General features: G+C 41.2%; 1 protein-coding gene across 1 annotated transcript; it reads left to right on the top strand.

Moving 5' to 3' along the window:
• Positions 1–692: 692 nt before the first annotated feature.
• Positions 693–24,938, top strand: acsl2 (acyl-CoA synthetase long chain family member 2). The gene is made up of 21 exons (XM_053680102.1): positions 693–840; positions 9,298–9,521; positions 10,612–10,726; positions 11,470–11,534; positions 12,123–12,224; positions 13,322–13,421; positions 14,164–14,342; positions 14,469–14,501; positions 15,473–15,524; positions 15,722–15,795; positions 17,222–17,299; positions 17,959–18,093; positions 18,512–18,646; positions 20,032–20,127; positions 20,795–20,867; positions 21,588–21,676; positions 21,866–21,982; positions 22,866–23,009; positions 23,162–23,263; positions 23,400–23,471; positions 23,925–24,938. The coding sequence occupies exons 2-21, from the start codon at positions 9,300–9,302 to the stop codon at positions 24,063–24,065; spliced, it is 2,124 nt and encodes a 707-aa protein (XP_053536077.1). The 5' UTR covers positions 693–840; positions 9,298–9,299; the 3' UTR covers positions 24,066–24,938.

Consider the following 24,938-nt stretch of genomic DNA (forward strand, 5'->3'; position numbering starts at 1 on the left):
AAACGGGTGTCAAGAATTTTAGCAGAAGTTGCATTTTGTAGCAGTAAAAAATGAAACTTGAAATACTTTTATATAGATCACACTATCAAATTAGGATTATTACTATTAAAATAAAACACCTACATACTCTTAGTTGTAAAAGTTTTAATTAGCCTCCATGTTACAAACTTCTCATGTTATAAAGAAATATTTTTATATTTGTTATATTATGCAATTAGGATGATTACTATTAAGAACTGATACTAGTACCCAAAAAAAACCAACTCAAAAAAAAAAAAAAAAATCCCTACATAACATTACTAGTAAAAGTTTTTTTAATTAGTAATGCACGCAGACTAGTAGTATTAAAATTTTAGCCTACTGCTTGTAATTACATTTCCATTGGTGCATTTTAACAGTAAATGTTCGCATATTAAAAATAAAAGTACTTTTATCGAATTAAATTCAAGAAAATTATTCCTAGAAAAAGTGCCTATAATGGTTTATTTATTTATTTGTTTGTTTGTTTATTTAAAAAGTTTTTACATTTAGATTAATTTTTTTTCGGCTATGTACCAAACAATAAACTTTCACCACGGACAGCTGAATTTCCACCCATAAAAATGATTTTGAAATGGAAAGAAATTGAACTGAAGCCAGAACGAGTTCCTAAAGGAAAATGACGTCACTGTCCCATTCCCACTGAGGCACTGATGACGTAGGCGAGTTAAAGAGGCGCGAGGGCGGTGTCATGCCGGGGGTCCGGTGCGCGTGAGGGGTCCGAGAAAGAGCTCAGTTCCGTTCAGTTCACTTTCCGGCTTGTGTGGAGAAAGTTCGAGTCTGTGAAGAGCTCTAACACAGGTAAGACAACTTCTTATTACAACTTATATTTATTTGTATATCACTTTAAAATACCGTGAGAAAATCCTCAAACTCTGAAGTGTTTACTCAGCTGAGCCACGCGGTGTTTTTTTTTTTTTTTTTGTTCTTTTTCATGTGGGAGTTCATTCATTCATTCACGACGCAATGTTCCGAGTCGCCCAGCACCTCCGACGTTACATAATTAGACTCTCCGTCATTAGACTCTCACAAAATCTTGAAGAAAAGAAAGAAAGAAAGAAAAACACGTTCACGTTTTTCCAAGCCGCGCGCTCTTTCTTTTCTTTTTTATTTTGTGTGTGTGTGGCGCCAGCGCGTGACACGTGCACGCGCTCCGGTAAACAGCTGCGTTTAATGCACAGCGCGAGAGTAAAGGCGGTATTGCCAAACGCATCATATCGCAATACGTTTTACGAATCGCGGTATGTGTGAGGATATTTAGGATTGTTAAGGATGCGTCAACAAAACATTAGTGACATTTAGAAAGTGGATTTTCCCGCTACTGTGAATACAATATGGTGGAAGAACAATAGTTTGACGGAATTCTTCGAAGTATTGACTTGGAACGTTGAAGGAAAATTTGTATAACTAGGCTGTATTTTCATAAAAGAGCGCCCTTGTGTGCGCTGTGTACTATAGATTTAGTAGCGAGTCATTTGGGATTCCTACAACTACTTCATAATGACTACATGTGACATCCAGTACTGCTTTTGTCCTCCTAAATGCTTTCATAATTTCAGATTCTTGCTTCTCATAGTGCACCTAAAACTTGGAGTAGTACCCGAGTCATCAATACTGGACATTTGAAGATTCGGGGGGAAAAACCTCACCTGGTCTTTTTCAAGTCTTCATCTGTCCAGTTTCGGTGAGTCTGTGCCTGATAGCCTTAGATTGCGGTTCTTGGCTGAGAAGATTGGAACCTGATGTGGTCTTCTGCTGTTGTAGTCCATCCACATCAAAGTCTGATGTATTGTACGTTCTGAGACGCTTTTCTGCTCACCACGGTTGTACAGAGTGAGTATTTGTGTTACCATGGCCTTCCTGTCACCAGTCTGGGTCATTCTCATCCGACCTCTCTCATCGAAGCTGTTTTTTTTTGCCTGACTCTCACCAACTCTGTTCCTGGAGATCTACCTTCCTGAAGACGTTATCTCCAACCATAATCGTGCCCAATCATTGCCTTCTTGAAGGAAGTTCTTGATCGACTAAAACAGGTGTGTTAGATTTTGTTTGGAGATGAAACCTGCAGGAATTCAGATCTCGTGGAAGAGGGTTGGAGACCACTGGCCTAGAGGCTGTCGTGCTTGAAAATCCCAGGAGGTCAGCAGCTTCTGAAATTCTCCAGTATTTCTCCAGCTATTCGAGATGCGCCCTATAGTATTCATTCATTCATTTTCAGTAAGAGCGTTATCCTGGTCAGGATTGCAGGGGGATCCAGAGCCAATCCCAGGAACACAGGGTACAAGGTGCGAATACACCCGAAATGGGATACCAGGGATCGCAGTACAACATGCACACGCACTCAATCAAATCCAAGAGGCAATTCAGCATAGCCAGTCCAAATACTGGCATGTTTTTGGGAGATAGGAAGAAACCAGAGACCCTGAAGGAAACCCACATAGACATAGGGAGAACATTTAAAATTCCACACAGACGGTAACCCGGACTCCGGATCGAACCCAGAACCCCAGAGCTTTGAGGCAGCACCTGTACCCTACATAACTGTGCTACGAAACATTGATTGTCCAATAGAAAGCTAACTGGGATTCAATTTCCTGCTGACTTTGTAAATGCGCTGTGCAAGTTATTACATAATGACTTCTACACCCTAGATTGTGTGCTTAATATAACACTGTACTACTCTGTAGAAGTGCACTACACTGTCTTAATGGCTTCTACTCGTCTGCTACATGCCTAACAGTGAGCCGTTTGTGATTCAGCCGGTGTTTCAGGAAGAGCTCGGTGTACATGCAGCTGTAGACTGTAAACAATAATAAAGGAGGAAGCAGACAGGGAGAGAGAGTAGCTTGGAAAGAGACCGAGTAACAGACATGCCTGCTCATGTAGTGCTGAAGTTGATGCCAGTTTCATACCAATCAGCCGTTTTGCCGTGGGGGATGGGTGGGGGGTTTTGTTGTAAAACAGGATGCGAGTTAAAACGTCAGGAGGGAGAACTCTCACCTAGGAAATATGGTCACTAGGTTCAAAGCAGGTTGATACGGAAACAAGAGCACCGCTTCATTCTTTCATTCTTCTTCACAGATGTAGGTTTGGACTTAAGTTCTGTCCATCTTCTTCTCATCGCCGGTGCCGTTCTTCTCTCGTCCCTCGTATCTCCCTTTCACGAAAGCCAATCATTACTGAGCGTTCTTCACACGTCATTTAGGGATCATGGAACAGGGAGAAGGATAAGTGGTGCTTTTTCACAGCTCCAGGTTTGATCCTGAGCTCAGCAATACATGTTCTCCGTGTGTTCGTGCGGGTTTCTTCGAGGTTCTCTGGTTTCTAACCAGGTGGTCTGGAATAGGTGTGAATAGGTGTAGCTGTTGTGCCCTGCATTGGACTGGCAGTGCAAAGGTTACGTTGCCGTTTGTAAGCAACAAGGTTCAGACATGTTATGGGTGGAAACTCTGCAACTGTGAAGATGTCAGAACTCTTAGCGGTGAAACGATTCGTACTCACCTTTCTGGAATGTTCATGTCGTGTGTGCTAAGAACAAAGTGCCAAAAGGGTGCGGCTCTGCAATGCAAAAAAAAAAAACTTCAAACATTCGTTGGGCTTTTGTTCATATTATGTTTGCAGACAGAAAAGAAGGAAACACAAAAGTCTAAGTTTGAGATTTTCAAAAACACAGTTTCTTGTTCCAAAACGGAAATTTGTGTGGGGGGAAAAAACGATAAAGCTTAGGTCCTATCCATTTGGAAATATTATTCATAGTCCATATGGAGATGTTACTAGCTTTTCAGGTTTGTTTGGTTTTTCTTCCGACTGAGAGAAAGGACACCCACTTAGTCCTTTCCAAAGTGAAATGTTTTGACCATTAGTGCAATTTTTGCACTTATTTGAGCAGACCAGAAGTTCTCAACGCTCACTCCATATCCCATTGCTCTTGAATTCTTTTGAATCTGGCCAACCTCAAGCGTATTTTAAAAACTTGTGATAATGAATGGTGGTGTAGAAATGTCACCCATTTCCATAATGCAGTTTATGTTTAATGCATAATCCAAATAATCTCAGTGAAGTCAGTTTCTCGGTACTTTCAAGCTCGATTCGGACGCTTTTCCGTGTTTGGTTAACACGTGCTTCATCCAAGACACGTGAAGCCAGCCAAGTGCTGCCTCCCGCTTTCTCATACTGTACATGAGCTCACAAACGCACATGATTGGCTCGTGTCTCTGACAGGAGAGAGAGAGAGAGAGAGCGAGAGAGAGAGAGAGAGAGAGACAGTCCTCCTACCCAGAGAGCACGGCCTGTCGTAGTTCCTGGCCAGGGATGGCTGATGGCCGCCAGGACTCGAACTCGCAATCTCGTGACGATATTTTTTTCTTGTTCCAACTGAGAGCCTTATGCAGTGTCACCTTTACTGAAATGCACACACATTCACACCCTCATTCACATCTGATCTTACACCGATGGCATGTGTTTTTGGGAGAACCCAGAGGAAACCCAGTTGGAAATGAGAGAACATGTGAAACACCGACAGTAAACCAAGCTCACGATGGAACCGGGGACTCTAAATCTGTGAGGCGTCCACGCTACCTATTGCACCACTGCAGCCTTTCAAATATGTCCCAAATATTAAAGCTTTCAGAACAGCTTTCTGACTGTAGCGTTGTTTTTGTCGCCTCTACAATCATGATGATTAATGCCCTGTATTCTGAAAATGATTGTTAATGAGACACCTGGCAGCGTTTGTGTAGACCGACGAGCTCAGCGAATCGTTTTTATCGGTCTGACACCCACCCGGCAGCTGTTAGTCTGGAATGAAAGCATCTGGAATGAAACCAGTGCAGAAAATGAATTCAAACAGTTTTGCTTGGATTATCCAGGATGTGAGTCAGAAAGCGATTGATTAAACCTGGAATGTGTTTATCCTACGGTGAGTTGACGTGAATCAGCAGAAGGGTTCAGGTGCCACTTCGGGCCGTGGCGTCCTCTGTCTGTATTTCACCTCTGGCAATTTACACCACCTTATAAAGTCGGGAGAAAAGCAGGAGGGCTATTACCACACAGGAAATCCCGCGGTCGTCCCACTGACACCTAGGTGTCGTCTACGTAAGAGTTCAAAGTTCTTGCATCCTAAAGAGGGTTCTTCTGGTTGACTGTCTGTGGAACCCATAGCAGAAAAGTTATGGGTTCCCCAGACAGGGTTCCTCCGCAAACCCTAACCCCCACCCTTAGAACAAAACGAGTGTGTGAACCATCCAGAACATCCCTGAAGAATCGAATTTCTACATTTTCTACGAGCTGTTATAGTAAACTAGTCATCAACAGGCTGATGACGAGTGCGATGTGGCCTAACGCCTAGCGGAGTCACTGTTACCAACCGGACGTTGATTGTTTTCCTATAACGGCACATCTGAAAGTGTTTCATTCCTCTTACACCGCGGCGATTTGATCCATTTCTAGTTACGTGTAATACAGTATAAATGTCCAAGAAACAAGTTAGTTGTCTCCCTTTGATAGAAAACTTACAGCATTGTTACGATACCCTGACACTGGAGACTCCTTCCAAAAAAATGATAAAGAAACATTTCCTCACAGAAGACTCCCCTATACGAGCAAGTATATACACGTTGTTGTTGTTGTTGTTGTTGTTTTTTGTGCGTCAGTTGTGCAAGTTCCTGTGTAAGATGTTAATAAAGAAACATCATTTCATCACGAAAGACAACACCCTGGTGCTGAAGAAAAGTGATTCATGATTGTTTGGAGACACTTGAAGATGGTAAAGTAGATAGTAATAGCTGTTCGTGAGAGAGTTTTCGCTGATAAATGGGATAACTTGTTTATCAGGCAGCATGTGTGGATAGTGTTCGTAGCTTAATAACATATATATATATATATATATATATATATATATATATATATATATATATATATATATATATATATATATATATATATATATATATATATATATATATATATATATATATATAGGGCAGACACCTCAGTAAGTCGTCCAATTAAAAATATCGATTTGTATATTTCCTTTAATCCAAACGGACAGCTTGGAGAAAGACAATGTGAGCGATTCTTTTTAAGTTGTGTTGTTTTTTTATTTTCTCGTCCCCTGAGCGTTTTAAATCTCCGTCTTGTCAGTATTGACAGGTGCTGTGTTTTGTGTCCGGCTCCTTGACGGATGCGGCAAATTCTTTGTCTTTTCTTCGGTAATGTTCATTTATCAGCAGCTTGAGTAATAGCTCCTGTCCGTCAGTCCTCTTTTGTGTAGCCGGCGAGCGAGAGAGGCACACAATAGCGCCTGTCTGCCGCTCCACAAAGGCCTGGGTGAAATGGCGTGTGTGAGCGTGAGAGAAAGGAAAGAATCCTCTCTTGTCAATGTTGTGTAATCAATTTCAGATACAAACTCCGAGGAGCTCTTTCATCTGGAACCGTCGCATGTCTTTGAGCAGGAGGGACAGAAGACGGATAACTAGGAAAAAAAAAAAAGGAAAGATTCACAAAAAACTGCAGATATTTTGGGGTTTTTTTTTTTTCTTTCCAAATGCTGAAGGTGACGGATATTGTGATCTTTTTTTTAATTTAGTTCTCTCGTTATGATGTCGCGAAGCTTTTCGTTTGATTGCGACCATGTTCGTTCATGCGAAAAATATTAACGTCTTCATTTTAAGTAATAGTTTATTAGTTACGATCAGAACTGGCATGTATTTTATTTGAGGAATAAATCATTTTGGGGCATGCTGTCATGAGAAAATAATCAACATGAAGTGAAGTTACTGTCAGCACCACAAAGATGATTCATTTCCTTTATATCTCGCAATCCTGACTTTTTTTTCCTCAGAACTTTGAGATAACGTCTCGCAATTCTGACTGTTTTTCCTCAGAACTTTGAGATAACGTCTCGCAATTCTGACTTTTTCCTCAGAACTTTGAGATAACGTCTCGCAATTCTGACTTTTTCCTCAGAACTTTGAGATAACGTCTCGCAATTCTGACTTTTTCCTCAGAACTTTGAGATAACGTCTCGCAATTCTGACTTTCCTCAGAACTTTGAGATAACGTCTCGCAATTCTGACTTTTTCCTCAGAACTTTGAGATAACGTCTCGCAATTCTGACTGTTTTTCCTCAGAACTTTGAGATAACGTCTCGGAATTCTGACTGTTTTTCCTCAGAACTTTGAGATAACGTCTCGCAATTCTGACTTTCTTTCCTCAGAACTTTGAGATAACGTCTCGGAATTCTGACTTTTTTTCCTCAGAACTTTGAGATAATGTCTCGCAATTCTGACATTTTTCCTCAGAACTTTGAGATAACGTCTCGCAATTCTGACATTTTTCCTCAGAACTTTGAGATAACGTCTCGCAATTCTGACATTTTTCTCTCTCAGCTTAGATGTCTATTTGGCATTTAGTGAGTTACAAAGAATGCACAGACAAAGCATCAATCAAAACACTTTATGTGGTGTTATATAAACTTTTTCTGGTAACAAAGTATACACCACCTTTTGTGCATGTGTGTGTGTGTGTGAGAGAGAGAGAGAGAGAGAGAGAGAGAGAGAGAGAGAGAGAGAGAGAGAGAGAGAGAGAGAGAGAGAGAGAGAGAGAGAGAGAGAGAGAGAAAGGAAGGAGGCTGAACTACAGGAGCAGGGAGGTGACCCTTTTATTTGCCACTCTTCAGATGAGGAGCCTAGGAATTGGGTGAGAGGTGAACACAGGGGGTGGAGTGAATGGAGGGTGTGTGTGTGTGTGTGTGTGTATGTGTGTGTGGTTGAATAATAAGTGAGAGACAGTGAAAGGAGGGGGAACGAATGGCACAGTGAGGGTAAGAGAGAGAGGGAACACTACAGGCTTATAAATGGCTGCAGATGAGTGTTACACTGTTTGGGTTTCCTCATGGGACTGTGTGGAATGAGCTGACCCATTTCTATATCTCTCTCACACACACACACACACACACTCTGTGTTACTCTAGTTAAATCATGCTAAACCTACCCCTACCGTATGTAAACTCTAACTTTAACCCTAACCTCAGTACTTATAAGGAAATTTATAAGATCCTTTGTGCTGCATTGCATTGTCATGTAAACTCATTTAGTTGTGTGATCCAGGCATTGCATGTGTGTCTCCATGACAGACACCTTTGATCTTCAAAGGTCTAAAACACACACACACACACACACACACACACACACACACACACACACACACACACACACACACACGTGCACACACACAGACATGTGTATGTTGGGGGTTGTGGTCGGTCATTGGAGAATGTAGTAGTTGGCACAAACACAGAAGGTTTATGGAGTGATGCTGGAACCTCCCACTCACCCCATCATCCCACCAAGTCTGTCTCTCTTTCTCTCTCTCTCTTTTTAATTGTTTCCTCACTTCCACTTTGCTTCTTGTCCTTCCTGGAACGATCCATTGACATGTCAGCGTGAACTCGCACTGTGTGTGTGTGTGTGTGTGTGTGTGTGTGTGACCGTATGGGTTCTCTGTCGGCCCCAAAACGGCCGAGAGTAACCCAAACGCCTGTTCTGATTCGGCCAATCAGCATCAGTTCCTCAGAGCAATCTAACAGGGTTTGGAGAACTGCAGCCAGTGGCCTGAGATTATTGGTCAAGTTATAAAACCCTGTAAAAGGCTAACACCTGTCTCACGGGAAAAATAACAAGAACTACTCTGTAATTAAAAATCTGGAGGTGACCACAGAGAAGAATTTCACCACGTGTCAGGAGAAAGAAGCAGAAAACACACTTCTGACGAGGATGGTATAGCATTTCTACAAGTTGAGCACATTCTCATTAACGTGCAGCATCATGTGCAGGTCTGGCCGGAATATTAATGTCCTTATTAAAAGGTTTTTTTTTTTTTTTTAGAAATTTGTTTACAGATGATTGACAGTTCTGTGTGTATAATGTGAGGGACTGTACCGGCTATTATTGTTAGATTAAAGAGTTCAATTGTGTATAGTTAAGTCGTATGCAATAATCCGAGATGGAATATTGTACTGTATCTTTTGAAACGAATGCCTTTAAAGGAGCTTTAATTAATACGGAATGTTTTTTTTATTTTTATTTATTTATTTATTTATTTTATACTTTACACAGAGTGAACATCTAGTGATGCAAACTTCAAATAGTTCACACCACTCAATCCAAACGAAGGGCGAATCATACATTTCTGGATACACAGTATAACTTACCTTCTCTCTCTCTCTCTTTCTGTCTCTCCCTCTCTCTCTCCACTCAGCTATGCAGTTACAGGAGTGGTTGCGTTCCTTTCGTCTCGGCAGCGGTGATTTAGGGAGCACTGAAGTAGCGGATCTGAGGACTCTGCTTCCCTCCCTGGCACTCTCTCCTCCATCTCTCCTCGGGCTCGGCGCCGTGGCATCGCTCACGGCCTACTGGCTGGCGACCCGACCTCGCTCCATCCGGCCTCCATGTGACCTGAAGGCTCAGTCCATACCTGTGCAGGTAGCATTTCCTCATACTCACAGTGCAAAATAAACCAACACCACAACCGACGTCTTTCTCTGCCGCATTTGTGCCTCTTCCACTACCAACGCCGCTGTTATTTTGTTTTCCTTCATTCCTCAGTCTCACAGGGTCGCCATGACCGGTTTATAAAAGCAGCCCACACAAACACGGTAGTCCGGATCTGCACCTTCCAAATGCGATACACAAACAGCTACTACTGCAAACCGCACTGTAATATTTAAAAGCAACATCGTGCAAGACACTTATTGTTACTTTTTAATTATTTTTAAATACGTATAACCCCGAGGTGTTTGTTTTTCCATTTAGTTCTTTAATTATTTGTTATAAGTTTGCCACCCCATAGACATCCATCCGTATATTTTCCGTACCGCTTATCCTACACAGCGTCGCGGGAAGCCTGGAGCCTATCCCAGGGAATTCTGGGGCACAAGGCAAGGGAAACCATGGATGGGGTGCCAGTCCATCGCAGGACACAGTCGCACACACACACACCCATACTATAGGCAATTTGGAAATGCCAGTCAGCCTACAGCGCCTGTCTTTGGGGAGGGGGGAGGAAACCGGAGTACCCGGAGGAAACCCCCAGAGCACGGGGGTAGAATGCAAGCTCCACACACACAGGGTGGAGGCCGGATTTGAACCTCCAACCCCGGAGGTGTGAGGCAAACATGCTAACCATTACACCACCGTGCATCCTAAAAGCCCCCCCCCATATACATATGATGTTAAGTCAATAATACTCTCTCTTAGTCTTTATTTCTACTCATTATTCATCATGCTCCAAAATATATGTAAAACATGTATAAAACAGATGAATCCCCTCACCCTTGTCCTCCAGCCACCCCCTTAGTATATATTATCCGTGGGAATGAATAATTATCAATTTAATTTTGTATTAGAGGGTTTAGCTTCGGGAACAGAGTCTGAACCATTAACCATCCAAATGAACTCGAAATGATTTATTATTTTTTTAGTGTATGCAGTGCTACTTTTGAGTTATTATTATATACAAATACTGACCAGCGCGTGTGTGTGTGTGTGTGTGCGTGCGTGCGTGCGTTTTCAGGGAGATGCCAGTTGCAGACGGTCCGCCTTGCTGAAGGATGATAATCTACTAGACTTCTACTTTGAGGATACGAAGACCGTGTATGACATGTTTCAGAGAGGCCTGAGAATCGCAGGTGAGTTTCATCGAGAGCCGCCTGGATGGAGTTTAAAGCACCACGGAAACAGCAGGTCAGATTTAGCCAGCGGGGTTGTAATAGCGCTCATCTCCTGTACTTAACTGCATGTTGCTTGAGGCAGCAGGAAATTGCACATCACAGATTTCCATCTGGACAATCCGACCAGAGCTTTTTGGCCAAAAAGCGTTCACGGCTAAGTCGTAAAAATGCACTTATGTCTTCTAGAGGAAAGGGAGGTCTTTAATTAGAGGCACTACTCCTTGAAGCTGTATTCATGTCTTTATTTCACACACACACACACACATACACATACACATACACACACACACACACACCAGCACCAAATATAAATGGAGTTTCTGACAGATGCCCCTATAAGTCACAGGCAGATCTGTTCAGCAGGAACACTGAAGTATTAGATATTGTCTTGGCCGTGATGGAGCTGGTTTCAGTGTGAAAAGAAAAGAAGCCATTTGGCAGATGCTGAATGCAGCCAGTAAAGGTTCGGATTTCACTGCGTGACCTGGGAATGCTGTGTATGTGCAGGACGGGGACTGGGGTTTTCTGACACAATTACAGTGCATTCAAGGAAGTATTTAGACGTGTGTTATGTTAGAGCTTTACACTGAAATGGAGCTGTAATGCAATACTGATGGAAAAAGGAAGAAAGGGTGTGAATAACTTGTGTGTGAATGCCGCTTGATAAAGCGTCCAGCTTCTGAGATTGTCATGCTCGGCAGGTGATGGGCCGTGTCTTGGCTTTAGGAAACCGGGAAAGCCATACCAGTGGATCTCCTACACCGAGGTAAGACTACGGCTTGTTAGGAAAAACTCAGTAACAAATCCATGGAAAATAAAAAATGTCGTAATCGCACGTCTAAATAATTGATAATGACTGTAAATGACGGTTTTCAGTTATGCCTATATTCACACTTCGCTATCTGCTTTACTGTGTTAACACAAGAACAATGAAGGACATGTGGATTTACACAGAACTTATTCTACACTAGACTATTAAAGATCAGTATGAGATGTTAATCATAACAACAATCATATAATAATAATAATAATAATAATAATAGCCAAGTGATATGTCAGTTTTATTTAGTTATGAGTAAGTGAAACGTGTCCAAAGCCTCTGGTTGTAAGATGCTGATACATGGCCAGGTTATAATTGAGAGATCACCAGCCATGAAGTTCCCAGAGAGCAGGAAACCAGCATGTGTTTGTTTTCTTTCCTTTTTTAGCTATACCTCTGCCTCTTCTGTTATTTTCTGCTATCAGGATCCATCATTGGGTGTTATGTCTTATGTAAGCTGTAACACACACCGGATGGACTCACTGCACCTTGTTTTTTTTTTACTAAACATGGTCATTTCCTGTGGTGCTGCAGGTGGCAGAGAGGGCGCAGGTGCTGGGCTCCGGTCTGCTGGCCAAAGGATGCAAGCCTACTCCTAAACAGTTCGTTGGCATCTTCGCTCAGAACAGGCCAGAGGTACAACACACACACACACACACACCCTTTCTACTGACATAATGATTACTGTAGCTAATTAATGCCTACACCTAAACCTTACCTTAATCCTAGCCTCCGTAACCAGAAGGAAATATTTTGACTCTAGAAGCTAGAAGTTAAAAAAAAAAACAACACTTTATACACACACACACACACTCTGTCTCTCTTTCTTCTCAGGACCATTGATGCAATTATTAGTGCAGCTAATTAATTCTATCCTACCCCTAAATCTACCCCTAAACGTAACCTCCATGACCAAAAGGAAACATGTTTACATTTACATCTCTTCTTATGGGACCATAGCACAATTTATAGAAACACATGCACGTCACTGTTATCATTTATGTACACTACCGGTCAAAAGTTTATACACACTCATTCTTATCATTTTTTTCTCCACATTTTAGAATATTAATAAAGTCATCAAAACTCTGGAGTAATACAAATGGAATTATGGGAATTATGTTGTGATCAAAAAATCCCAAATAAATCAAAATAATTTTAAAATTTTAGCATCTTCGAAGTAGGCACGCTTTCTGCTGAGAATTTGCAGAAATGTATTCTTGGCGTTTTCTCGACCGATTTCTTGAGGAATCTCCCCGAGACGCCTTTTAAACAGTATTAAAGGAGTTCCCACCTACACCGGACTCTTATCGGCTGCTTTTCGGAATATTTTGCTCCGAGTCGTCCGTTTAATGTAAAAAATATATTTTTTTAAATAAAATGTTCGTTTTCTAATGAAAGAAATGAATACGTTGGCACGATTATATTTTTGTCTACGACACCGATTTCACACATTTAATCACACACCTTCTGATCAAAAGGTTTTTAAGATCATGAGAAACATTTCAGTCGAGTGTCCACAAACTTTTGACCAGTAGTGTAATTATACATGCTATCAAGTATAAACAAATCCAAGCATCTAAACTTGTCTTCTAGACTTTTGCACAATACTCTGTTAAATAAGCACGTGGAGTAAGAAATGTGCAGTGTGTAAGCAGTTGTAAGGTGTGTGAGCTCACATGATGGACAGTAACTGTGCTGACACAAACATTGTCTCCCCCTGCTGGTTGCAGTGGGTTATTACAGAGATGGCCTGCTACACCTTCTCCATGGCGTTGGTGCCTCTGTATGACACACTGGGCCTGGAGGCCATGGTGCACATCCTCAGCCTGGGTAAGTGCGTCTCACTGGATTTAACCTTCACGTTCACTACTGCGTAACAGACAACCGGGCTTCTCGTTTGTTTCTGATTCTACAATTTGAAGGAAATCGAGGTGCAAAAGCCCTTCACATGCTTAGAGATACTTACGATGATGTGTGTGTGTGTGTGTGTGTGTGTGTGTGTGTGTGTGTGTGTTTTGGGACGGGAAGGGGGGGGGGGGTGTAAGAATGGAAGCTAAGAATGGAAAGTCAACAAATTTTTATTATTATTCCTTTATTAAAAAAAAGGGGGGGCCTGGTACTGTATCAGTAAATTATTTATTTATTTATTTATTTATTTATTTATTTATAAAAACGATTAAAATATATATATATTTAAATTATTTAATGTAATATTTGATCATTATTCAGCATTTTCTCAGATGTGTCATATGGACCTGAACAGAATATAGTATGTGAGTTTATCAACTTTCAAACAAGAGCAATTTCTTTTTTTCTTTTTTTTTTTTATAAACAAACATTCCTGTGAGTTATTATCGCCCCCTTGTGGCCCACAGTGTGTTTTATAGTGGTTTTATAAAATAGCATCTTATTCATGAATGTGATTTTCCTCAAGAACGTTTAAAGAGACATTAGCAGTGATGAGTTGTCGTAATGAGTTGTGATAACAAATGGTACATCTTAACACCAAGACATCTAAATGCTGAGACTAAGCATGTAAATAAACATTCAACATACCACCGTCTCTCTCTAGCGGAGATTTCTCTGGTGGTCTGTGATAAGGAGGAGAAGGCTGAGTCTCTGTTGGTGAATAAGGAGAATGGAGTGACTCCTACTCTATCCTGTCTGGTGCTCTTTAACCCTGTGAGCGCCGCCCTGGTGGAGAGAGGGAGGAACTGTGGCGTGGAGATTTTGCAGCTCGAACAGCTCATGGTTAGAAAATAGTGGGAATTCTAAACAATCTAAATGTCAGATGAATAAAGGACGTATGTTAATAGTGACTGTTTCATTCTGGTAATGCACGGTTATAGTAAAGATATGTGTATTTTATGTCTGCAGGATTTGGGCAGGGAAAATCTCCAGGCTCCAGTAGTAAGTGAAATATCTTCTGAATTAAATGTAGTCCTATACTCCAAAAGTGTAGGGTGTGTCAAATATTTGAGATTTGTTCCTAGCCATAATTCTAGCGAGTCATTTCCTTTTGCATCCCAAATCAATAAATTCCTTTGGCAAATTATTTTAATTAATTTATTTATTTATTTATTTATTTTGTACGTGCGCTACAGTATTATTGGTCTAGATTTGTATCTTAATGTATAGAAAATACGTATTAAGGTCAACCAAGTGATCAGATTTGCTGATTAATTGACACCGATGGTCGATTGCGGAACGATTGAGAAGGGTCCGCTGTCATTATACGGCACGAGAGCGGCCTCTAGAGGCGAAATAAAAACTATGGCTGATAAATTTTGTTGTGTTATTTGTAGTGTTTTTTGATTCATTTTGGACGTCTCTATTTTTATGTTATTTGGAGTGTTACTTTTTGGTTCAGTTTGGACGAATATCTTATTTAATATTATATAGTTAATATATATTTGTATATTTATTTCATTTTAAAAAGTACAGTATATTTTCATGGTGCAGTCAGTACTGTTTATTTTTGTAAGGAAGTTCAACAATATTTTACTCCGAGTGTTTTCATTCAGTATCAGTTTTAAAAACTTATCGGTTGAGTAATCGGTTATCGGCAGGTACTGCACAGCTTAATTATCGGTATCGGTAAACCTCTAATATGTATATTATAACAAAAAATATAGCTTGCAGAATACCCTGATGTGGCAACAAATAAAACATCAACCTGCAGCTAAACACTGCATGTAAACCTCATCACACACCCGCAGTGTGTTCTCCATCAGTCACCTCCACCACGTGTGTGTCATCTTAGGATAAATGAGTACTGTATAATCTCTTGCTCAGTCTTCAATGAGACTGACACCATATTTTCTTCATCTGTTCACATTACTTGGAATAATAGCTGAAATGTGTTCGTGTGTTTGTCGTAGCCTCCTCAGCCTCAGGACCTGGCTGTGGTGTGTTTCACCAGTGGAACTACAGGTGCAGTCCCTTTACCACTCTGATGTCACACAGCCTAAAGCTGGAAATTATTCAAACCTCTTTATGTCTCATATTCAGTTGAAGCACTCCTTTATGGCACAACTAGTGAATCGAAGTATATAAGATGTATATAGGAAGGATGCGATGGAAGAGAAAACCACTTTCTCTTTTAACCCTCTCACTTCCTGTTCATTTAGGAAAGCCAAAAGGAGCCATGATCACACACGGCAACATCACCTCCAACGCCTCCTCCGTCATTAAGATTCTGGAGGTCAGTCACACGCTCACACTTTTTCTATTTTAAATTTTATTTGATTTAATTTTTTTAGAAAAAGCTTTGCCATTACGACTCCATCTTGGTTTCTTCTTCCTTCTCTATTGTATTTGTTCTCCATCTCTTAGACGTCAGTTCCTTGCTAATGGTTGTTCAAATTATGCGAGACACAAATGACTAGCTGTGCAGAAAATAAACATAAACCGGTTAGTTAGAGTTCGGAAAAAAAACAAAATGGCAACAGCGAGTCAGGATCCGGGAGACTGGTGTGGATCTTCAGACTCTGAAGAAGCCTACGCATAAATCTGTCAAGAAGAATGAAATAGAATGAACATAGAAGTTTAGTAAATGGTCGTAGAATCATAAATAATTAAAAGTGAAGAATTAAAGCCAAATATTTCCTTCATTAGGTCGTTAACTAGCCAGACATGTCCTAGACATAATAACGTGACATAATTAAATATTAAGATTTATACCATGGCGCTGCTGAATTCCCGATGAGACAAATACTAATCTGTACAAGCGCTAGACTGGCCTAGGCACTGAGAGGAAAAAAACAACAACAAAGAGCAGAAATGGAGAAAAGTCTGCACCTCCCTACAGATTTTCGTACGTTTTTGTCAATAAATTTAACCAAGAACCAGCTACTTTCACAGAAAGAGGCCATTTGACTGACCTGGCCACCGTAGCCCGTCCTCAAACATCTCTCATTTACTCACCGCTAAGTGATTTATACAAAACTTTCGAATAAAGATGGGATTCCGTGAAGATTTCTATGTGCCTTGGTCTGAATTGTGTCCAGAAGTTGATTTTCCTCACTGGAAAGCCGCACTCAGAAATGTGGAGAGCCAATCAGCTTGCAACCTTAAATATTCTGAAGCTCGTGACCAGAAAAGTGCATGAGAATAGACACGAGCCGCCGTGTGTCCCGTGAACATGGAGGTTAAGACTAGTGCACACACAGATGCTCTTCGTTACTCAGGTGTGTGTAAATCTCACAGCATTACTGCACAATGCACACTAGGTTATACTGGGGGTCGGGGGGGAGGGTGGGTTTGTATTCTCTCCTATTTGTCTTTTTTTTTAAAAAATTTATTTATTTATCTCCGTCTCTCTTCATTAGTAGTAGTGTTTATTTCCTGCGGGACGCATTACTGCTCCTCTCCCTCTGCCGCTCGGGCTTTCGCTGTAGGCCTCTGAGGACTGTGTGGTAAATAAATGGTGTGTTCTATCACCCGGTAAATTCTAAACTCCTTCTTAAATCCGCAGCGTTGAAGACAGATTGCACATTTAACCGTCGCTGTAAGTGCCAAACGGTCGAGTTAATTACCCGCGTGAAATGTAATGCCTCGAATATTTCAGGCAGCTGATGATCCATGCCAGATTTCTGTTGGGTTACGAGCGTTTTTCATTTCATTCGCAGGGCTTTTTCGAGATTCGCCAGGAGGACGTGTCGATCTCGTACCTGCCCCTCGCTCACATGTTCGAACGCATGATTCAGGTGAAACTCTCTCGCTTTTTAGTTAAAACCCCTGACTGTGTTTATGCTGCAACTCTTGATTTGCTTATACCCATCAGGTCGGACGTCAAAGGTCGTAGTAAAGGTTTGTAAAGTAGTAGATAAAAGGAGACAGTCATAACTGTAGCATAAAATAAAGCTATAGATTTATCATTGGAACAAAATACGCATTTTATTACTCCTTATCAGTTTTATTACTTTTTTTTTGTTATTACCTCCTTAAAATCAACACGAGACAAAAACCACAAGGGAGTTATAAAACTAACACCCATGAAAGAACGTGTGTCTCATCTACATAAATCACCACGCTGATCCTTTACCTCCTTTCCTCCATTACAGCGGTGCTTGTGAGAAGTTTCTATATAAAATTTTCCTATATATCTGTATAAATGTGACCCAAAACATCAGGTACTTTTGCCACTCACAGATATGTACTGTAATATTGGATCATTTTCCTGAATAAATATACGACCAACTGTGATGCGTTTTGTCTCTTTCGTTTAACCCGGGGTCTCTTTATCTGCTTTCAGGAAATCCGACGACGCTTCAGATCATATTTATGCAGAAACGGAGCATTCTAAAGGGTTCACAAACTTTCGAGCGCCACTGTAATTCTTTTTCGTGCTCGTCCGTATTTTCAGGTGTCTATGTTCTGTCATGGAGCGAGAGTGGGCTTCTATCAGGGGGACATCTCGCTGCTCATGGACGACATCAAAACTCTGAAGCCCACTTTCTTCCCCGTGGTGCCCCGCCTACTCACCCGCATCTACGATAAGGTCAGGATCGGTCTACAGAAGCGCGCCGTGTTAGAATGTGGAGCTCTTACGCAATACGCACGAAGGCTTGGCAGGTCTGCTAATGATTAAGCACGATCACAATGTGATGGAAGCGCACTTCTCTTCATTCCCTTTCGATCCAATACCAGTATCAGGGCTCTAAATATTTTGGCCGATATCTAATCTTATCGGATCCAGCGTTTGCCCCGGTGCTGATAATCAGTATCAGATTGGCTCAGCTTTAAATAAAAATGATCGATATGGCTTGAAATGCTTCTGGATTATCATGATTTTATCATTTATATAAAGAGACAGAAAACTTTAACTTGAGCGATGTGACATGCTGTTTCAGAGTAAGAGGGGTTGAGCTATTCTGGTGTGTGTGTGTGTGTGTGTGTGTGTGTGTGTGTGTGTGTAGATCCAGGGTTCGGTGACATCGGTGTTGAGGAGGGCCGTCCTACACTACGCCGTGAGCAGGAAACAGGCCGAGTTGAGCAGTGGAATCGTCCGGAATGACAGCGTGTGGGACAGACTGGTCTTCGGGAAGATACAGGTACGTCTCACAGATGCAGCAGTTAGCACTGACTCGTTCTGAACTCTCTGCCTTCACGGCACGTTGGAGGTGAAACGAGCGGATTTTTTTTTTTGTTTTAAAGAGCTTTAATTTGAGACTATTTACATTTTGGGTAAATGGTATGTAGATATTTATTTTATCCGGCCCCTGATATTAAAGCTATTACAAATCTGTTAAACACAGCTTTATAATTTTACATTTAATCACACTGTGGTTCATCATCATCGCTACACTGTGTAGATTTTAATAATAAAAAAAAAAAAAGAAGATTTTTCTATTTTCTTGAGTTTAATTTCATTTAAATTCGGCTTTTTTTTTTTTTTTTTTAGCAAAACCTTTTCCCCTCCTTTTTCCTCTCCTTCTTCTTCCTCCTCTTGTGGTTCTTCCTCTACTACTTCTTCCTCCTCTCTTCCCTTTTCCTCCTCTTCCTCTGTTTCTTCCTCTCCTTTATCTTCCACTTATTCCTTTTCTTCTTCCTCCTCCTTTATCTTCCATGTATTCCTTTTCTTCCTCTTCCTCCCCTCCTTCTCCTCTCCTTCTTCTTCCTCTCTTTTATCTTCCATGTATTCCTTTTCTTCCTCTTCCTCCCCTCCTTCTTCTTCCTTTCCTTTATCTTCCACTTATTCCTTTTCTTCTTCATCCTTGTCCTCTTCTTCCTAGTTCTCATCTGGTCTTCCTGGTCTCTTTCGTCTTCCTCCCGTGTGTTCCCTTCTTTTCCTCCTCTTCTTTCTCTACTTCTTATTCCTTTTCTTCTTCCTCCTTTTTCCTCTTTGTCCTAGTTCTCATCTGGTCTTTCTTGTCTTTTTTCCCCCCGTCTTCCTCCTGTGTGTTCTCTTCTTCCTCACCTTCCTTCTCCTCCTCCTCCTCCTGCTCTTCTTCTTCTTCTTCTCCTTTAACTTCCACTTATTCCTTTTCTTCTTCCTCCCTTTCCTCCTCTTCATAGTTCTCGTCTGGTCTCCCTTGTCGTCTTCCTCCTCTGTGTTCTCTTCTCCCTCTCTCTTCTTCTTTTGCTTCCTATTCTTCTTAATTATTATTGCAAAAGAATCCCAGTCTTGCCTGTTCCTATTTCCTGGGATCACATGTTTAATTATCTTCCCCGCGAGTGATTAGTTTAGTATAATGACCAGTGACTGCAGTTAATTTCTTGCTCATTCCTTTACCTTGTTACAGAAATGTCGAGCGACGTGATTGAAGATGTTTCATCGGTCTGTTCATCTCATTAGAAAATTACTAAGACCGTAGTGAATTAGAATGCTTGTTCTTTACAGAGAAAGTTTGGAACATGTATAAGGCTAATACCTGCACTTTATCTCTCTCTCTCTCTCTCTATCTCTCTCTCTCTCTCTCTCTATCTCTCTCTATAGGCCAGTCTGGGAGGAAACCTGCGCTTCATCCTGACTGCTTCGGCTCCCATCTCGCCCACAGTGCTGTCCTTCCTCCGAGCTGCCCTCGGCTGCCTGGTCAGAGCACTCCTTAGAAAAAGAAAAAACAAAAAAACAAAACCCTCATCTAACATCATTTACTCTAATTATATTTCTCAAACAAGATTACACCATTCTGCACTAATAGAAGACAAAAAGTTTATAATTGAATTGAAAGCAGTAGGAACGGTAATGCACACGTGTAAAATGAACACAAATGACTTATGTTATCATTCAAATCGAATATATGGAGGAGCGACACTATGGGGAAAAACAGGCAAATGAACAGAATATGGGTTCCCACGCATTCCGGAAACACCTGGACTTTAACAGGCTGCTTTTCCAGTCAAGAGAAAATGAGGAAAATGGATGAAACGTCTTAATATCACTGAGGTCCTGCATAAGGGCAAAGTTCGGACAGTAAGACATGATTGATTGTATTTGCAGCAGTGCTTATGTATAAACCCATCACACCACATCCTCTGTAAGCAACAGCCGTCATGGAACATTGTTTTCTACGACTGTGAACCTCGAGAGAAAAAAAATCCGTTTTATTAATGTTATTTTTGTAATATTGTGTTCTTTTGGATGTTTGCAACCTACTGTAGGTGGTTGAGTGAGTTTGTCTCAGAGATGTCATCCTAATGAACATGCCTCACTCTGTGTGTGTGTGTGTGTGTGTGTGTGTGTGTGTGTGTGTGTGTAGATATTCGAGGGCTACGGTCAGACTGAGTGCACGGCTGGCTGTACATTCTCTATGCCTGGAGACTGGAGCGCAGGTAAAACACTCCTCATGAGGAGATAACGATGGCCTCCAGTCAGGATAAATCTATACAGAAAGGTCGAATGTGTGTGTGTGTGTGTGTGTGTGTGTGTGTGTGTGTGTAAGTAAGTAATCCAGACAAGTGTGATTTGTTTAAAGCTACACAATTTGAACTGGATCAGCCAAGTTTGGTGTAATTAGTTGTTTAGTTTGTCACTGGAGCTGATGCTAATGTAGGTAACAAATAATAGAAGCTAATCGCAGCCACACTCGGCCTCAAAACATACTGTATCTGTCTCAGGACGTTGAAGAGCAACAATAAAATGGCAGAATACATCTGATCATTTAAATGGAATCGGAAAGTGTTTATAAATGACACATTTCGCCTTCAAACTAAAGGCCACACCTACCAGAGATGAATCCCAAACACCACGCTGTGGGAAAACAAATGATTATAATCAAGATGGCCGCTATCGCGCTTTTACTGTTTTTAGATTCAAGATGGCCGCTCTCTGAAGTACTTCTAGCAATTTAAAATAAATAAATAAATAAATCAGTCAGAGTGTGAGAAACAAATCTGTGTGAGATGGCAATGAACTCGACATGGTTTGAGGGCGAGTGTGTGATTTGTTTACGCACAGTATCCACATTAATTCTTATCCACGTCAGCCGTAGCTCCATAGTTAAGCTGGGATCGACTACGTCTAGGATAATCGCGTCTTTAATTGTGTCTCAGGCCACGTTGGTGCTCCTCTTCCTTGTTCCCTGGTGAAACTGACCGACATTCCAGACATGAACTATTATGCCAAGAGTGGACAGGGAGAGGTAACACACATTCTCTCACACACACACACACACACACACGTATTTTGGTGGCTCGTAATGAAAATAAAGGAAATTGAACTAAAGGAGAGTAAATGTATGCTAATCTGCCAGATGCGACTGCTTTGGGCGTGTGTGTGTGTGTGTGTGTGTGTGTGTGTGTGTGTGTGTGTGTGTGTGTGTGTGTGTTAGATCTGTATCCGGGGTCCCAGTGTATTTCAGGGTTACCTGAGGGACGAGGAGAGGACGGCCGAGGCTCTGGACAGTGACGGCTGGCTGCACACAGGGGATGTGGGTCAGTGGCTGCCGGTAAGTGAAAGACACACACACACACACACACACACACACACACACACACACACACACACACACACACACACACACACACACACACACTCTCTCTCTCTCTAAAACACGCCACAGCTTAATGAGTTCAATACAGTCAGGTCCAAACCTGGTTGAGGAGAAGTTGAGAGATTTCTAAAAAAAAAAAAAAAATCAACAGATGTACGTCCATCACTTTTCCATCACTACATTTATTTGTTTTATTTTATTTTTTAAAGAAAAAGAAACGTGAGTACCCTTGTAACGATGGATTCGAATCAGTTTACACATCATTCAGGAATGGGACTTTAAAATGAGACAAACGTCCTTTACGGTTTCATATTGAGTTGGAATATATATCAATATTCTGTTTCTACAGCATTTGCTCTAAATTTTTCCCCATTTTTTATTTTTTGCTCTTTCTGTAATTAACGTAATTAAATTGAACTCCGTGGTCGGGGTCGGTTCCCTGACCGGGACTCGTACCCGGGCTGCGGTGGTGTGAGTGTCGCATGCCCACTTATTATATTATATTATATAAACAATAAATCAATTGTATTATATTATGTAAACAGTAACGAGTAGTAAACATGTATATTCTAGGTGTTACGCCTTATTATCCTTACTGCTGTCAGTTAATAGGAAATGATTCAGGAATGATTAGAGATTTAAATAAGAAAATATTAAGTTTTTAAACAGGTTTTCATGATTGAGGCAAAACCTCAAAGTACTGATTTCTGGAGCTTACAGTAATAAGATGCCATAAATGTATTATTTGGACGCAATAATGAAAAAGCCCCATCCATTATATATATATGTGTGTGTGTGTGTGTGTGTGTGTGTGTGTGTGTGTGTGTGTGTGTGTTAGAATGGGACTCTTCGAATCATCGACAGAAAGAAGAATATATTTAAACTGTCTCAGGGAGAATACATCGCTCCAGAGAAGATTGAGAACGTCTACATGCGCTGTGTACCTGTGCTGCAGGTGTTTGTGCATGGAGACAGTCTACAGGTAAACACACACACACATTAATAAAATTACTCTGCATTCTAATATATACCATAGAGTCAGCTACAGTGTGTTTGGACTCATTTCATTTAGTGTGTGTGTGTGCGTGTGTGTGTGCGTGTGCGTGTGCGTGTGTGTGTGTGTGTGTGTTTCAGTCTTATTTGATAGGTATCGTGGTCCCAGACCCAGAAGTGTTTGTCAACTGGGCCAAAGAAAGAGGAATTGTGGGATCGTATGATGAGCTCTGTCAGAATCCTGTGAGTTATAATATCTGAGTGGGTGTGTGTGTGTTTTTGTAATATAAAAGTAATACATTGTCCATATTGACTATAAACACACACAATTAAAGTTTAGAGGTGCTGTAGCAGTGTGCTGTTTGTCTCTTTACCGCAGGATGTGAAGAAAGCCGTGCTGGAGGACATGACTGCAGTGGGGAAGGAAGCAGGACTGAAGTCTTTTGAGCAGGTATACAACACACACACACACACACACACGCTCATGCTGGCTTTCTCATTTCCTTATAACATAGCAAACGTCATTAATTTTTTTTATTATTAACTGAAGAACCGTGTTTATAGCCAAGATGTGAGAACAGGAAATCCTCGTCTCTCAGACGGTCCACAATATTATATTTAAATATGAATGAATAAAATGTGTGATGCGTCATTCTTTAATAAATATCAAAATATCAAATTGTTGTGGCGTAAGAGGAATAAAGAACACTTCAGGACACGCTGTTATAGTAAAACAATCCACTCCAGGGTGTAGCATTAACTCCACGCATACATCACACCTCCACGAGGTGTTTTATTCCTCGTCAGTACGCGTTAACCCGAGCTTCCTGGATCCAGGAACGTTAATGTTAAAGATGAATCCCAGCAAAACACACTCATGTCTCCGTCGTCGTGTCTTTTTCAGGTGAAGGATTTGTATCTGCATCCAGAGATGTTCAGCATCAGTAACGGCCTCCTCACTCCCACCCTGAAGAGCAAGCGGGTGGACCTGCGCCGCGTCTTCAGCGAGCAGATCACACACATGTACAGCAAATCAGCCATGTAGCGACTCGGGACGGGCGTCTGAATCGTACGATTAACGCTTTTAGCTAACTGTACTGTAGAATCCGTGCTGAAGTGGAACCGCACTACTGATCATGAACTAGATAACGCACAGGAGACACGCCCGGGACGCACGCAGTCAGTAAAACCCTGCTGCACTCCAACTTCTGACGTTTGTAACTAATTGTGTGTATAACAGAGCACAAAGAACCGGTGAAGGATAAACAGCTTAGGGATTCTAACGTCTGTTAACCCATGCGTGACTCTTTTTTTTTTTTTTTTTTTCTCCGCCCCCCCCCATGCGCCAATTCCTCAGGTCACTTTGACCTTTGACCCTGACCAAACGCTCATCTTTTTGGCCTGCCGGAAATCAGTAGAGTGTAAAGACTCTCTCGGGTGCTATTGCGTTCATCCGTCCGCTACAAGAGGAAAACTATGACGTCCATTTCCTGCTGTCGTTACGGACGACGGGTTTTTAAAAAATATTATTATTATTATTATTATTATTATTATTATTAAATATCTCTTACTTGCTAATAGTTCTTGATCACATTCTGCGTTGTTATTTAGTTAGAAGCGGAGAGGTCGCACGTTCAAGGCTTAACCCGTGGAAAGTGCACACAAAAAAAAAAAAAAAAAACGGACAAGGGTAAATGTCTCACGTTAGGAACACGAACGTGTAATTTATGCAGCGTGTATTATAAAACAAAACGTGTGAAGTGTAAATGTGGACTTTTTGTTTGAGCTGTACATATTGAGAATGAAACCTGCAGATTATGAAATATTCCACTAATTCCACCCACGGTAGAGATGTACTGTGTTTTATATTTGTCGTCCCTTACCAAGCAGATGAATAAAGATGATGCATTCTAGTCGA

The sequence above is a fragment of the Ictalurus punctatus genome, chromosome 5, assembly GCF_001660625.3.
Source record: "Ictalurus punctatus breed USDA103 chromosome 5, Coco_2.0, whole genome shotgun sequence".
Lineage (NCBI taxonomy): Eukaryota > Metazoa > Chordata > Actinopteri > Siluriformes > Ictaluridae > Ictalurus > Ictalurus punctatus.

Excerpts from the sequence above, each read along its gene's own strand:
- acsl2 (XM_053680102.1), top strand. The coding sequence starts at position 9,300 with ATGCAGTTACAGGAGTGGTTGCGTTCCTTTCGTCTCGGCAGCGGTGAT. Across the intron at positions 10,727-11,469 it reads GAGAGGCCTGAGAATCGCAG|GTGATGGGCCGTGTCTTGGC; the intron begins GTGAGTTTCATC and ends CATGCTCGGCAG. Across the intron at positions 17,300-17,958 it reads TGTTCGAACGCATGATTCAG|GTGTCTATGTTCTGTCATGG; the intron begins GTGAAACTCTCT and ends CCGTATTTTCAG.